Here is a 17,564-nt window from a genome sequence, read left to right as displayed (position 1 = left end):
AAATTCCACTTCCTGAGCGTTAGTTAGGAGCTTCTGCAAAAAAAAAAAAAAAAAAAAAAAAAAAGAAAAAGAAAAGAAAGAAGAAAAATTTTAAAAAGCGCCCAAACCTCACAAATCACTAGTGTTCCCCTCCTCTGTTTCTCTCTCAGTTTTCCTTAAATGAAAACGTCTTACCGTATTCCACCTCACAGAGCTCGCTGAAGTGATACCGAAGTGTCATTCTGGAATCGGGCGCTTCGTTTCTCTCGGGGTTCTGTTCTAGAAATTACACACATCTATCTGAACTATTCTTGGATCCCCTTCGACTTCCGCAACGAGAACAAGTCACAGATTCAAAACACAGATTGACTCGGGCGGGCAGAGGGCAGGGGCTAGGGCAGCCGGCGCTCGCCCTGCTGAGCCCGCTCCGCGCCGCATGCCTGCCCTTGGCCCGGACGCATGTCCCGCCGCCATCGGGCCGTGCGTGGCGTTGTAATCGGGACTAAGGCCGGGTCCTGGGCGACGGAGACCTCTCCTAGCCTAGAAATAACTTGTTGTGGAAAACTCTTCTGGGATAAATACGCCCAACGGCGCTGAAAATACCTTAAGACCCAAGCCTAGAGGTTTGCTCATTTCCCTTCGGATTTAGGTAATGGTTAAATATGGAAGGGGTAGGCGAGATGCCCCCCCCCACCCCTCCCTCCGGCTACTGTCGCTTGACAGCGATTCAAACACTAAGGTGAAAGCGGAGCGGAGTCAGGCAAGTGGGAAGAGATGGCCCTCGTCGTCTGCGTGCCGGTGCTCAGGTTCTAACCCGGGGAGGATCCGTGGGGCACCGGAGACGAACACGGTAGCGGGGATTCGCGTCAGGCAGCATCCTGCGCCTGTGGAGACTCCCGCGTTGCGCAACGGGGAAGCCTGCTCCCTTCCGCAAAAAGGTTCGCTTTGCTTTACGCACACACACGACCCAAAAACATAGTTTTCCAGGTTTGATCTCGGATTCCTAATGCAGTCCGGAAGTCAGGCTCGGGTGTTCGGTATCTTTCTGAGGTGGTTATGGGCTTCGCTCTCAGACATCTCAGGCCATCAGAAACCTCGTTTCGGTGACTGTAGGGCCGCCTAAAGAGCGGCTCTGCAGTGAGCGAGTCGAGGTTTAACACAATTTCCCGTTCAGAAACGACTGAGACTGAAGTCGGACGTGACAGAAGCAAACTTCAGCCTTCCTCACGCTCAGGAGCATGCTGGCTTTGAGACCAGGTGCTTTTTTTTCACCACTAGCCCCGAAGCATTTACAGAAAAATTAGCCACTTGGTGCCTGTGAGTCCCTACGGTTCATAGGATTAACCTAACTTCCCAAAATCTAAATAAGCAAGCGAACACCACCTCGAGTAAAGCTGTCCAACAACTGCGTGATGCTTTACTGTGACACAAAAGAAAGCTGAAGAACACGACTGACACCTTCATTTTTGCCAGAAAGTTCCTGGTGCTGGGCGCAGCAGTTTTATTTACGGCATCTATGTACCGCCTTGCTGCACCTTAGGTTGATTACTCTGAAAATCATTCACGTCTTCAGCTTCGAGAATCAATGCTGGAATCAGTAGAAATAACCAGATTAGAATAACTAGGTGTGATTTCTTGTATGCGTCTTCGTTGACTCACTGTTACTTTTTGCAAAACAGTCTTTCTCGTTTGCCTCTGAAATGGGATGATAAATTCATGCCCTTTCGTTTACCTTGCTACACACCACTTTGACTATGTAATGAAAGCACCAGAACACATTAAATTACTAGTAACGCTCATAAATAATTGTGACCTGGTTACAAGAAAATACACGTTCGTCGTTATACATCTAAATTCAAAATGCATACAGGTGCTGCTGTGGGCTGTAAGGCGTGGTAATCTCCGTTCGGAGGGTGCTTGCAGCCTTCTGGGAAGCTGGATGCGGGATGCGCTGCCGGGCGCCGAGCGGCTCTGCTCGGGACTATCCTGCGGGAGGCATCCTGCTGAGCCCTTGTGTTCAGCCCACCCGCGGACGGCTCTTTCTCACCCACTGCTTCCTAATCAGGTTAAACCCCTTCAGCAGAAATAAATAAATCAAATGAGTTAACAAAGCAAATGCTAAATCCAGCATATAATCGTGTGAGGGTGGGTGCTGCACGGGAACCGGGAACGGACCTCCAGCTCCTGGGCTGTCAGTTTTCTCAAACAATTAGAGGAGAAATTATACGAAACCGGTTGTGTTTCGTGTTTTGCAAAACTAGTTCGTGCCTGAAGTGCATCCTCTGCCTTCCCGGATCTCGGCTGGACGGGCGAATTGATTCATGCCGCGGGTGAGGATGGGGGAAGCGGGACGCGGACGCTGCCCAGCGAGCGGTGCCGAAGATGACCCGAGGCTCCCAGCGAAGCCTTGTGCCGGTTTAGCTCTGTCCCTGGAGGGTGCGCGGGCAGCAGCCTTGGCCGGGACCTGGCGGGTTGCGGATCATGGCAGGGGCCGGCGTTAGCGGGGGCCGTGAGCGCTCGCACAGCCCGCTCCGCCCGCGGGGCCCGCTAGGGCCGGTGCTAGCGGGGCTGGGCGCGGGGCCGCCTCGTGCCCGCGGGCGGCGGCGTCACGTGCCCGCGGGCGGCGGCGCGAGGCCGGCAAGGCGGGAAGCCGCCCCGCGCGCTCGGCCCTGAGGAGAGCCTTCAGCGCAGCCTCCTACAGCCATCGTCCCCAGGCTCTTCCCACCCCGAGAGGAGATGCTATCTGTAGTAACAGCACGCCGAACAGAGGTGAAGGGGTTCAGCTTTTATTCTTGGTGTACGGTGTGACCTATGTGCCGCAGCTCAGTAACCTTTGAGATGGTCTTGCGTGTGCAGTGTCGAGCTGTTCCGTGCAGCCAAGTGTTCTGTGGCGTGGCAAAGCCAAAAGCCAGGGCCCAGAGCTGGCACACCGATGTAATTCATGGGAAATGTAGGGCTGGGTTTTAATGAAGTTGCTCTAATGCTTTTCTCAAAGGGAGTGTGATATTCAAAGTTAAACATAAAAACTTGGTAAGATGCAGTTGAATACAATGGCACATCATTGTTACTCCATAGTGACAAGAGAGGGGAAGAAATAAAAAAGAGGGGTTTAAAGTAGGATGGGATTATGTTATAGTCGTGCTTAAGACTGAAGAGCTACTCAGTGTAAATCACTGTACGGTTTACGGCACCTGCCTGGTGTCAGCATTAGAGGTAAAACAACAACGGATAAGACACCAAAGGTGACAAGCTGGAGGTGAGATCTTTGTGTTCAGAAGTGGTGGGACACTTTGCAACAGGAAGAAGGATTTGAAGAACAGGATTTGACAGGTTAGCTGCTTGGTACAGAGGGGAGGAGAAGCAGTTTCCTGTGTGGGGTAGTCAGGATTGGGAGAAGGCAGCAAAAAAGGTGGGGAATTTATACCCACTTTAAAGTGATAAAACTTAGGATCACAGTTATGCAGAACAGTTCCACTGTGAAAAGCTGCTAGAACTTGTAGCAATGTGCATTCTGTTGGGAAGCGTGTCTTTACTTTTTTTAAACTTTTTAAAGTCACTTTTAACATTCTGCTTATTATTTTTTCCCCCAGCATCTTGTCACTACCTTCTTTATGGTCTTCCTTGTGGCATAAACGCATGCTGTAAATATGTCAGAAATTAATCAGTGTTTTTGATTGCAATTATTTTGATTGCTGGGGAAACAAAAGTAACTTCCGCTGCACCCAGAGCAGATTAGAAAGTGATCACTATGAGCACAAACTGGAGATGGAAAGTAACAGTAGGCTGTGGTGTTGAAGGCTGGGATGAAAAGAGGGGTTCCAGCTTTGGGAAGGAGTAGACCCAGAATGTACCTCTATTATGAATAGGAGAAAGTTGAATCAATGGTTATAGAACATAGACTATGCAAAATGTTCTCACAGGAATTCTAGTTCTCGTGGTAGGGCACTAGAAATTTCAGTCACTTGTGCAGTACTATGCAATTCAAAGAGTATGCCACACTGCTTTTGTTTTTCATAATTGTGAAATATGGTATTAGTTCCTGGAAAGGGAGAGCATTAAGCTGTTGTATCTTAGTCAGTGTCCAGGCACGAGTAGGTGTGCATACATTAGCATGTTTACTCTGAAGCTGAAACTTCATGCTATATAGAGGTTATATTGAAAGTCAATTTACTGTGTACTTTCCATCATTAGGAATTACTGGTTCTATTGCCTACTGTGTAAATATATTTCAGTGATTTTTCTTATGTCTTGGAGTAGTCTGTAAACAAAAAAAACCCCAAACCAAAACCAACCAAAAAACTCCATCAGCAGGTGTAATGCTCAGAGAATGACAGAATATATACTGATAAGAGTATTTCACAGAACAAAAATGTACGTCATTGAATCTAAAAATCCATTAGTTATCCATAGCTTTCATCTTCCTTCTTAATACACAGAGTTAGGAGCTGCTGCATGATCGAACATAACACCGTAGTTTCCATATAGATTACATGAACTTCTATCTTATAGGTTGGTTTTTTAAATTTTAGACTCCAGGACTACCATAACGGCTTTCCTAGGGGATTTGCATTATCTCCACCTTCCTCCAAAGTGAATTCCATTATTTGGAGCCTCTACAGGTAGGGGAATTAGCAGCATATCTGTATAAAATGTGGATATTTTTATGCTAACGTATCTTTAGGTCATTCTAGCTTAAGTGTATAAGCATCAGGTTTCACTAAGTCACTAACACTGTCTCTGATATCAAACAGTGATCACATTAATACCCCAGAAAAACATGCAGTTCCTTCTGTATTGCAGTTCCACAGAAGGGTTCAATAGTGATCAAGTTCAATAGCAGGATGTACAAAGTGGTTTTGATAAATTTATGCAAACTCCAATGTAAATGCTTCTTTTAATCCTTTTTGTAGCAATGTATTTCAGTCTGTGTATAAACAAGTCTTCTGAAACTGCAGTATATTCAGTGATTCACTTTTATCACTAGAAGAGATGTAGTCAGTTGGATAAGGACTTTTGCATATTTTTATTTATGCTGTTATTCAGTATCAGTATTTATTCTATTTGTATACTTTAAAATCACAACTGTTCAGGAAATAACCCTTGCCATCTGATCTCATTTGCTATCACTTGAACAGTAAGGCAGTTATTGCAAAATCATAACACTTCACTATTCAAACAGACAAGAGTTTTTATGGCCCTCCAACTGAATTTTGCGCCTGCCACTTATTACAGAACGTTACCTTTAAGAGAGGCTTGCAGCTGGTATTGATGACAGGCAACAAGACATTTGTCACCTATCCTATTGGGCAACAATGATCCAGGTGCAAACATAAGTTAGCAGATGCTCATTGGAAGGAAAGAAGATGACTGTTACTCATTTGTGAACAAAAGTGCTCCTGATTTGGTTTTGCATACATGACATTTTCAACAGGACTAAAGACCACTCAGCTAGTCCAACTCAGAGGTGGCAATTTACACAGGCTATACTTGGAACTACATATTCACTGGTAGGATGTGGGGAAATTTGGCAGAAATACTGAAACAAGTTAGGAGCTGCAGAAATCAGTAATTTGGAATTTGTCACCCACACACTTAAAGATTTAAATTAGATTGCAGCTGGGCAGATAATACTGTTGAGATGCCCATAATGTGCTGTTTCCATACAGTCTTCTCTATGATTCTTTGAACATTTTTAATCTCCTCAGTTGTGTGGTTTCTTTCTGAAAACATATTCAAAATAAAGGGAAAGGAAATGCCTAATGGGATTAGCAGATGCATTCAGCAGAATGCTTCCACACTTTTTGCACTTTTAAACAACTACACTGCTTCTCGTGGGTAGCAAACCAGTTAACATACACACTGCCTATCAGCACCAAACTTCTGCATTGCATCTTTTCATTTAATAGAACAGTTGGAAACATTGCTAAAAGCAGTCTTAAGGATTGTTTAATTACGTAAGACGGAAATAACAGAATATTCTTGACTAAAATGTGTCTGCAGGAGCAAGTAAATGTTCATGTGACAACAGCAGAATATCTTGTTCTGTTCAAGAAGCTAAGGCTGTTTAACTGGATCTCAGTTTTCAGGAGACTGGAAGCAGATTGCTCAGCTAGCTCTTACTGCTTTGTTCGTAACAGCTATTTGGTGATGGCACCAATAGTGTATTTCCTAGATAGTTCTGCAATATAAACTGTAAGAGGACTGAATGTACATATTTTCACTGCACTGACCATGTCTTCATTAGAACTAACATATGAATAATTCTTCACCTTATTTGAACCTATCTAGAGCCCGCAAGTAACTATGTGTTAACCAGGGACTATAGCTTGGAAGAGACTAAACAGAAATGCTGCAACCTTGTTAAATCATGAAAAATTTATTTTCATTACATATACATGAAGGTAAAAGATTTCAGTCAATAGTGTTTTGAACAAGCATTTCTGACATGAGCCTGTTAGTGTAGCTAGTCTGAAACTTAATGCAAAGTTAGTGTTTTTCTTTATTTAGTAATTCACTTTTAGTGTGTATATACAGAATTCATTTTCCTGTTAGAATACCAGAGACAGTAATATTGCAACATTTACATTCCTCATATAAAATGGAGTAATGTACATTTTCAGCTTGGTGTAGATACATAAATATGTACAAAATAAACATTATTGTAATTATCATATTCAGACCAGTTATTATTTAGCAACATCTAAAGCAGATGCACACAGATTTAAGTGAAAATGGTGAAAAACACCTTTATGACATTAGTGACCATTATTTGCATATATAAAGTAGTACAGATAAAGGCTCGTCTTTCAAGCCTTCTGTGGGCATCCAATAACTTTAGTAAAAAACCAAAACTAATTGAGAAGCATAAGATAATTATATATATATATGTGTAATGATCAGATGGTTTACTAGTGTCCATCTTGATCACAAAAGGGTAACAATGTAAAACATACACGTTTGTTCAGAGCATAAAATATTGCACAAAAGCAATTTCTTTTGAGGAAAATAATTCCCGTGTTTGTGAACGGCAAAAATGCTTCTTACACATTAAAGAAATAATATATTTGTAGTTTCTAAACCAAAGAACATTCAGTAATACTGTCAAAACTGTCATCCATCAACTCCTTCCCAGCCTGTTTTATGGCAATGGTGTGTCATCAGCAAGATTTGGCAAAGAGAGAAGGCAGATAGACAGTACATGTATATTTATCACAGGCCAGACCAAATCCAATAGTTACCTAAACCAACTCTGGATGGCTTCAGTTACCTGACAATTTCAGCCTTAAAGAAATATGGAAGTCTTCAGTGCTAGTCACAGTGATAATCACACAGTAGTAGAGTAAGATTCCATTCTTCTCTGCTTAGAAACCATCTTGTCTGAATTTCCAGTCTGCAGGGCACTTTCTTCAGTATCACTGTCACTGCTGTCTACAAGTGTGTGATCCAAAGACATCTGACCAGTCCTCCTGTGTAGATGAAAGTTCATCCCACTCTCCTGTATGGAGTTAGTTATAAAATCTTCATCAGAAGAATGAAATGATTCATCATCTCCTGTGAAATGGTTGACAATGTGAATCCCATCAAAAGTGGGTTGGTCTGAGAAGTTTCTCTGGCCTTTTAGACATTTGATCTGTTAGAAAAATTTGAAGTTGACAATTAATCAGAGCTCAAGAATTCAGCAATAAAAAACCCCAAACAACAAAAACCAAAACAAAAAAACAAGTGCATTTTCAAGAAATGCCTCATTGAACTCTTACTGGATAAAATGAAAGATCTGAAAAGTACCACATTTGATGATCACTTCAAGCATTATAGTTTTAAGGCTTAATAATCAAGGTACCTAGAATCAATAATGAGAGATTGCTCTTTTACTGCATCTTTAATATCCCCACAAGGATGGTTTCTCTTTTCTAGAGTGGCCTATTTGTTTCGACAGCAAACAAATAGCAGCAAATTTCTTTTGGCCTTAGCATTTTTACAGCTCCATTCTTTCTCCTATCGCCTGATTTCTTACTTGAAAAGGCCCCCCCTTCAAAGAACAGGGTCCCAAGTGAATATTGCAGCTTCTCACAGTCACAGAAAAAATCCCAGAGAATACGTTTAGTTCAGTCTACATTGTAACATTAGGTATCTTAGTTATCTAATTCAGATCCAATGAGATTTCAGATCAAGTTGTACGAGAGAAATGTCTCTGTATAGCATAAACAGATTGTAGTTGCAATTTTAAGAGAATATCAAACAAGACAAAAATGATTGTCAGACCATGGACAAGATAACATTTTAATTCAATGTGATGCACAGTGATACACAATTTCAACCATGCATTCAAGCTATTCAAAACTAAACCCCAAAGCACTAAAGTCTGGCAAGTCCCCTGTTAATTTAATGAAAAATAACTGCAACTCATGGAAGACATTCTGGAGGTTGGTTGTTTTTGTGGTGTTTTGGTTTGTTTGATCTAGAATTTCATTTTTGTTAGCTTTTAGTAGCAAATACCTCAGGGTCAGTTTGACAGTCTAAGAGCATTAAGATAAAAAATTCTGAGGATGCAGATAAACATTAAAAATGGATTATAGAACCTTCCAAATGTCACTCTAAAAGCTTAAAAAGGAAGAAGCACCAAGTGCTACTTTGGAAGCGACTTTTTGCAGTAACAGACCTGGAGAATAGAAAGAATAAAATGCTGAAGAGTTTCTTTACAGAAATCTGTTTGATGTTTCATAAATCTGAAGCAATATTCACTTTGATAAATGAGAAGTGCATGTATGTCCTCAGTATTGACACCAATAGGAGATTTTTACCTGTCCATTTGAGGAAGAAGGAATCTCTGTACTTACCATGGGCTTGAGCAGAAGATGAGAATAAAAAGGAGTTGAAAAAAGATTACAAGAGTCATAATCATGCTAGAAGGCATTAAATTGCACGTTAGCATGTAAAAACTCCAGCTTTTGATGTTTTATCAAAAAATCCCTGTTAGAAATATGGGTACATGATGTAGATCTAAACCGTGGTTGTTACTATGCATACTAATGTTAGTTTTTTGCATTTTCTTTACATACACATAGGCTGCAGTTGTTTATGAGGACTTTGTGTAAAGGCAAGCAAAACAGAGCTCCACATTTGCACAGCATAACTCATGATGCAAGCAAAATCAGTTTATACCGGAATAGATAATTTTTACTAGCTTATATACCGAGATGCAGAAAGCCTGGTAAAGACATTCTTGTGTTATTTAGAAATATTATTCCTGAAAATATCCTGCAATATGATCAGATTAGCTGCCACATGAATTTTCCAAAACAGCTATCAATTTTAGTCACTAAGAAAATAAAACACAGAAACCCAACAATTTCTCTCCACCCTCACCACAGGAAAAAAAAGAACTGCTGTACAAGTGACTACAAACTTCATATTAGAATAAGAAATTATATGCTTTTAGGACTGTACAGTTGAGCCATTGGTTCACCTGAAATTATAAAGCTGATACTCAATGTTAGTTGTTTTGAACACTCAGCCAAGCCAATGACCTCAGCTGTTTTCCTGAAGACTTAAACATGATACCTTTAGATGAACTTATTTAGGAAACATGACAAAATCATGGTTTCACAGTTTTAGGCAGTAACCTTTCCAAATGGGAGTCTGTGGAAAATGCTGTTGGTGAAAAGAGATCATGAATAGACACAGCCTTTGCCAGTTCCTAAAGGGAGTCTCAGAAAACACTGTTATCTTTGTGCATCCTTTCATTAAAATACAAATCTGTGACCTTCCAGAAACCCTTTTCATCTGCAGCTTTACACTTGCCTGCCTTTTTTTCTTAAGTACTCCTCACATCCAAGGGGAAACAGACTGCTGTGAAGAAATGAACATACTGCAGAGAACACACACTACACATCTACCAATGTAACTTCTGTCTACTTCAGAAATGGCCACCTCAGCCAGAATACTACAGCATAGACCGTGTTTGTATTATGGGGATCAACAGGCTGGAGAGCAACACTGCTGAAGAGGACAATGGGGTCCTGACACACAGGAGGCTAAGCCTGAATCCACTCTGTCCCTGGGCAGTGATGAAGGCTAACAGCGTACTAGGCTGCACTGACAAGGGCAAGTGTACTTTCATAGTTGAAGATAATTCAGGGGCCCTTCAACCTAATATTTGTTCAGGAGCATTTCTGAAGGAACTAGATTATTTGCAATTTTTATTGCAACAGGAAGGCTTCGTAAGGCTTCTCAAAGCATTTGAAACAACTTGCAGACAGCCTGCACGCCAATGCAGTTAGATACCAGTGGCCAATGCCACCATAAAGCTCTAAAATGGAGGTTTCCTAAAATGAAGTTTTGTACTCTCACATAACTTTACAGTCTAGCAAGTGAGGCTCTACACTCCTAAAAGAAAAAGCAGTATCTTTTTTCAAGGCAGGAACATTACTGTCCTACTGGCTCAAGGCAACAGTCCATCAGCCTAATACGGTATCTCCAACAGTGACAACAGGCCTCCATTCACTTGTCCAGAAACTGTTGTAGCAAATATGAAAGAAATCTTTTTCTAGTTGCATTGACATGCATTTATACATCAGCCATCCATGACTGATTATATTATTTGCTGTCTATCTCCACATCTTCCTATGGCAATGAATTCCAGAAATTCCTTTATTTTTAAACTAATCTACTTGTTTTAGTAACTGCCCCCAAATTCTAATAATGCAGGAACAAGTGGTGAAAAGCAGTTCTGTGATCATTATTCTGAAACTTAGATCACATCTTCTTCAGCTTTCTCTCTAGAGCAGATGAGTTCCAATTCGTTTTAGCCTCTCATAAACAGGGAGTAATCAAGACAACTGTAATTTCAGTTGCCCTTTAACTTCCCTACAGACCTTCTTTATAAACTCTCTACATCCATCTAGATAGCAAGTGGCAATACAACTCCCTTTATTTGGTTTTTAATATACTTCCTGTTGATGCCCAGCATTGCCTTGTCTGATTTGGCTGGTGCTGCATGTTAAGCCAGTGATGTCAGAGGACTCAATACCAACTTGAAAACATCTTTCCTGATTTGTAACTACCAATTCTATGTTTGCCATTGTGTAGGTATGGCTTAGATTTTGCAATAGATGAATAATCACCTTATTCACACTGAAGTTGATTTGTCAGCTTTTTAAGACAGACTTGAGATTCTTGCTTGTCAGGGTTTCATTTGAACGTGGAAAAAGAGCTTAAGGTAGGAACTAAAGCATTAAGCTAAGATCTTGCCAATCATCTACCCAAGCATATCGAGAGAATGGGAAATCCAACTAAGGATTGGAATGCAGGATGTGTGGATCCAACCCAAACACAGCCTGCCCCCTCCCCCCTCCTGTTCTACTCTGTCCTTATCTCTGAAGGAACTACAGCCATGTTGAGCAAAGTATGGACCTGCACCCCAGTGTCTCTTACTTTCTGTTCTCTTTTGTACAAAGAGTCAATGTTTGTTAAAGGCTTTCAGTTTTGTGTCTGGCCTTCCTTCATGTGAAGGGAGCTAGATCTCTGTCACTCCAACAAGTGACACATTTAAATGAACCTGTTTCTTACTGCTTCACTTTTGCAAGAATCTCAAATCTGATCACATCTGCCAAAAAAAATTAAAAAAAAAACAAACAAACCAAAACCCAAAAAACCCCAATTAAAAAAAATGGGTGTGGTAAACCCTGTGTGTTTTGCTTTTAATTCTCAAATCAAGGTCATATTGTCTAGATGACTGCAGCTTCAACTCAGTTTTCACTACTGCACATTCACATGGTCTTTAGGACATTTCAAAGGGTTAATAACATGATGTGATCAAAATATATATCATCATTATCCCTTCAAAAGCCAGCTGAATCAAGAACAAAACCTTAATAATGTGTGTATTTATATACCTTCTTGTGTCTAAAGAATTTAGCATTTTAAAGACAAACTGGTCAACATATGAAAATACTTCAACTGTACATACTCTTTAACAGGTAACAGTGTACTTCCACAAATATAGAAGAGCTGGAAAAAGGTGAACAATCAGATCCTTGAACCTTAGAATAAACTTTCTTACCTGATGCTGACTGCCTCATCAAGCCAGGCGTGAAGGAGAAACAGTAAAGAGAAATTTAGAAGTTTTAAACAATTCAAAAGGCGTTCTATATTACATAGTAGAATCAAGTTTGAAGGGTGACAGTCAGTTGCAAGCAAGTTATATTTCTAAGTTGCTTTGGTTTTTTTGACTTGGGACCAGATGTCAAACTTTGAAGTGGGACTTTGTGAATGAGTTTGACTTAAGCTCTGGGAGATATTTTTATGTTGTAACCTGTGAGGTTTTAAGCTAGTAGTTCAGTGGTAAAAAGTTGAACTAAAATGCTACTGTCTGCTCCCTTTAAAAGGCTTCAGTAACTAATTATTGACATTTACTCAATTCCAAAGTAATAAAGACAGGTTTTAACAAAGCTTGCCAATAAATATTAAATCTAGTCACAGTAGGATAACCAAGCAATACGCAAGTGACATCAAAATATGACCATTGCCTTGGGTGAATAAAATTGGCTTTGGCAGAAGGCAATATGTCAATTTAAATGTTTATTTAAAAAATAGAGATCCTGAATTCTCAGTGCTTTTACTTACAGAAATCTAAAAATCAGAATTCCCTCTTTATTTGTTCCAATCTTAGTAACAGTTGAAACTCTTCGTAAGATTTCCTTCCTTCCAAACATGATTCAAAAGAAAACTAAAATGTTGCTGAAAATATGATCTAACCACATTTAGCTGAAGAAACAAGTCATAAGGATTTTCAAATACCTCTCCTATAATTCAGAAAAACACTGTCAATTTGGCACCATGAAAATAGAGATTTAGGAGTCAAAACCTAATTACAAGCCAATAAAAAAATCAGTTATGATCTATTAAATTATAATCACATTTAACACGAATAAAAGCAAACTACTTGGAGTTCTTAAAACTTTCTGAGACTGTCCACAGCAGCTAATGGGATCCCTTATACTTAACAGCTGACTGCTACTTAGTGATGACTCTCCCATCGTAACGAGATGACTCCAGTTTAAGGCATACAGTATTATACTACTACTTCTTTAAAAATACTCCCACTAACTTTTTTTGGAAAAATGCTTATCACAGCAAATGAAGTAATTGGACCATCTCCAATGGAATTAGTGGGAAATATGTTGCCATTAAGGACACAAATATCAGTTCAGACAAATATTACATCCAGCAGGTACTATGATGCAGAAGCCGTTTTTCCCCTGTACTCAGCACTGGTTAGGCTGCACTTCAAGTGCTGTTTTCAGTCCTGGGTCCCTCAATTTAGGAAGGATGTTGAGGTGCTCAGTCACATCCAGAGAAGGGCAACAAGGCTGGTGAAAGGTCTAGAACACAAGCCCTATGAGGAGCAGCTGTGAGCACTGGGGTTGTTAAGCCTGGACAAGAGGAGGCTCAAGGGAGAGCTTATCACTCTCTACAGCTCCGTGAAAGGAGGTTATAGCAAGATTTGTGGGGGGGGGTGGGGGGGGTGTCTTCTTCCAGGCAACCAGCAACAGGACAAGAGGACACAAGTCTTAAGCTGTGCCAGGGGAAGTTTACATTAGGAAAAAATTCTTCACAGCGAGTGATTGGGCATTGGAATGGGCTGCCCAGGGAGGCGGTGGAGTCGCTGTCCCTGGAGGTGTTTAAGACTGGATGTGGCACTTACTACCATGGTCTAGTTGAAAGGTGGTGTTAGGTCATAGGTTGGACTCAATCTCAAAGGTCTTTTTCAACCTCGTTCATCCTGTGACTGTGATTTTTGGAGTTTATAAATGGATTCAATCTAATATAGCTGCAGTGCCATTTCTCCACATCTTTGAGCAATTGTAGCAAAAACCCCTTGAAACTGGCTAATCAGAAATCTAATCAGAAAGCTAATCAGAAATCAGAGCAAGTAGTAAACTCTAGGCTGTATAATCCTACTGTGGGCCCAAGCAGTAGAGCAGTGAATGACAATATTAAATACTTGAACAGACCTGGGCTTCTTTTTCTGGCTGTGCCAGTATGGCTGCTATTCTTCAAAGTTAAAAAACCCAAAGAGTCTCTGTACTGGCTTTTTTTCCCCATCTATAGTAGGCTTAAAAGCAACAGTCATGAGGTACTACAACATTAATTGAATCTGCCCCACTCATCATTAGCTCTTTGGAAACCAAGATTATGTATGTAGTTAATTACTAAAGTCTCCTGTTTAAAAAGACTATTACGTTTGTTTTTGAAGCTCATACTTTTAAAAGGAGAACCAAGAATAACATATTGCTATACAAACTGAAATATTTATCTCAAATGAACTTTGCTGACCATACCACTAAACAGAGTTCAAACCCCTCCAGTGTGTTGTAAGCAAAAAGCAAAAGAGCAGCAGAGAATTTCCAAGAATGAGTAATTTCAGGCTTTGGGGTTTTTTAACAGCATTTAAATATTTGGCCTCTGTTTTAAATTGCCAGCTTCTGTAAGTCATATTCAGTCTAAGAGTAATACAAAATGTGTTACAAAATCCCTATAGCTGTTAGGAAGCTTAAATAAAATCTACAGAACTATTTTAATGCCTTAAAAGAAAGCTCACCCCAGTTGTCCACCTGTTTATTTCAATTGCTCTGAATGTACTCTTAAATTTCTTAAGTTTTTATAAAAAGTTTTATTATCATTTTGAGAGCACTTGAGCTAAAACAAAATATGATAAATTAAATGTATGTTGTATATCAGTTTTACTATAGACTAGTCTGCTGTATTGTAAACGTGACAAAGATTAAAACCAGCAACAAGCGTTCAGACCAGAAGGTTTCCAGTGAATCAGAACAGGAAACCAATAAAGCGATCAATGGGAGGTCATGACTTTATGATCACTGCACTATATGGTTAAAGTATCTGGTTTTGATCTAGTGCAGTGTAATCAAGTTAAACTTTGAAGTTAGGTATCAAATGTGTAATTGAAGTAGCAACAGCGCTGAGGAATACCCAACTGTTAATGCTATTTTGAAAAGAAGTCAGTATTTGGTAACTGTGTCAGGTTTTATTTCTTGAGGGATTTTTTTCTAAGATCTGACAGGTTTGTTGTAATGAGACTGTGTGCAATTCCAAAGGAAGTTCCAAGATGACAGGCCTAGGAATTTTCCTTCTACCTACTAGCTAGTTATTTATAGAAAGTTCCCAGAAACTCTTTCTACAAGAAGCTGTAATGGAAGTGTTTATTTGGAGTGAGGACATGGCAACAAAAATATTTTAAATCAGCAGTATAATCACACTTAATGTACTGCAATTGTTATATTCAAGAAAATACCTAAATCTCAATACTCCTTCTCCCTACCGCATGCATCTATAAATACAAACGTTACTGAAACCTCAAGCATTAACTAGAATGTACTGGCTGATAGAGACTGAAAATGCGCCCATTACAGGCAACAGTTACAGGAAATGAGCATTTCACACTTTTACTCTGTCCTTTTAAAGCAGGATTTAAACTCAGCATTTTTAAATGGACTAAGTAACATTTTTACCCCTGACTGCAGAAATGACTTTCATCTGTGCTGGCTGCCACTCAAATTGATAAAAGAATTTTAGGAGGTGTTTCTACCACATTTCCACTGTTCGCCCCACTTATATTCAGATAAGCTTACGGAGACCTATTACAAGCTAATATATAGCAGTCTTCTCCTGAGCTTGTTTTCTTCCATAGCTGGCACCTGTGTATGGGTGTGCAAACACTGTATGGGTGCTAACACACAATTTTTGCAAGGAACAACCACTCAGATAAACCAGTGGAACCTCAATTCCTCCATTTTTCAATCCCCAAAACTTGATTTATAGGTGGAAAAACGTATCTGACATAGCTCTGATCAGTAAAGCAGACAGGTCATGCAATCAAGACAATCAAGAACATTATTGCCATGATAAAGAAATAACTTTATCTATAATCAGTTTACTTGCTTTGGCAATCCACACAAACTTTAAAGGACACAGTGTAATTAATTATAGCTAGCTATATTCATCTCTAATGTAGCAATCGAGAACTGTTATTACATTGCTCAGCAAGACAGATCTGGAGCTTTGATGTGTAGAATACAGTCAGGAAAAAAACAAAGGGGGAAAATGTTTATAAAAACAGCAATCGCCAATCTTCATTTATTTTACCATTGAATCTAACCTGTAATAAGTGGCAGTGAAACAGTTAAGATTCATACCAAAAATCATTGCCCTCATCCAAGTAAACAAAGTCATACCTGTTCCATTTAAGGACAGACTACATCACTGTCCTGGTTTTACAGATCACATTTAGAGGTTTCCTTCACCCTCACGAGGGATGGAAAATATTTTGTTGGTGTTACCAGGGGGGAAGGGAGAGGAATAAACCTTGTCTGATGCAAAGATGCCAATGCATGGAATGAAATACCATCATTATGGAATCAATACTGACATTTTGGGCAAGCATAACATGTCTGTGTTAATTACACTGTGACCATTCAAAGTTAATTGAATTAAACAAATGATGGTCATAAAATACACATTTTTCCATTGTATGTTCCATCTGCCTGTTGCTTGCTTATTTAGCGAGATAGCTGCCAAATAGCTGCTTATTTAGAGATTTAGCTGCTTTATTAAGGGCAGGGTAACTAAACTGGAGAAAGTTACTGGATAATTAAGTCTCCCAATCAGTTCAGTCTTTCAGTAACAATCTGGGCATTATCAAGCCAGTATAACATCTCTGACTCTTAAGGACAAGCTGAGTTAAAGGAATAAAGCAATTCACTTTTCTAAAGCATAAAGTATATATTTAACTATCCTGTGTAGACAAAGCTGCTACATTAGACTGGGTGTTTGCAAACCACATGACCTCACAAACGCTATCTTATCACATCACAGGTTCCTCAGACTGACCACAACCACTTAAATCAGACTCTGCCAGCACAGAGGCTCTGTAACTTTGACACACACTAGTAAAGCAACTACATTTTTAGCTGCCCTTGCAAGAACTTTACTTGTGGGGAGGGAAGAATCTGATCATCTCTTGTTCAACTGTGCTTGCAAGATATGGTAAAAGAAAAGCACATGATTTATTGTGCTATAAAATTCCACCACAAGCTGAAATGCTTACTTTGTAAATCTGAGGGCTAACATATTTCCTTTCAGAGACAACATTTCTTATCAAGTAAGAAAACATTTATAGAGAGTCACATATTTTGAAAGCATTTGTCTAGTAAAAAAACTATTAGAAGATGTTAATGTGACTCTAGTCTGTATTGAGAAACAAGTGCTTTACAAGAGTTAATACAGGACTCTCAACCAACATTACTGAGAACTATGAACGGAAAACAATTGACTGAAGTAAAAATTGACTGGAATGAATCCCACAAATCTTAGCTGGTTTTATAAAAGTGAGCAAGTAAAATGACAGTTTCCAAGACACAAATGTAGGTGTGCTCGTACTACATGAAAAAAGAGTAGTAAACTTCTTCCAGAAGAAATGGGGGTGGGGAAATAAGTGTGCAAGAGACTGAGTAAAAGAACATTTTATCTAATTGCAAATATTACAGGAAGAGTACGAGGCCTTT

The 17,564-nt window shown here is 39.7% G+C and overlaps 1 protein-coding gene across 5 annotated transcripts in view; it reads right to left on the bottom strand.

Moving 5' to 3' along the window:
• Positions 1–6,346: 6,346 nt before the first annotated feature.
• EVI5 (ecotropic viral integration site 5) overlaps positions 6,347–17,564 on the bottom strand; it is a 75,085-nt gene continuing 63,867 nt past the window's right edge. For all 5 annotated transcript variants that reach the window (XM_082287633.1, XM_082287636.1, XM_082287637.1 and 2 more), the window contains one exon: positions 6,347–7,609. In XM_082287633.1, the coding sequence (XP_082143759.1) occupies positions 7,304–7,609 (306 nt within the window). In that variant the 3' untranslated portion in view covers positions 6,347–7,303. The remainder of the gene's footprint in view (positions 7,610–17,564) is intronic.

This window comes from Coloeus monedula, assembly GCF_965178545.1.
Source record: "Coloeus monedula genome assembly, chromosome: 9".
Taxonomy (NCBI): Eukaryota; Metazoa; Chordata; class Aves; order Passeriformes; family Corvidae; genus Coloeus; species Coloeus monedula.
Note: the sequence above shows the minus strand (reverse complement) of the source record. Positions and strands in the feature narration are given on the sequence as shown.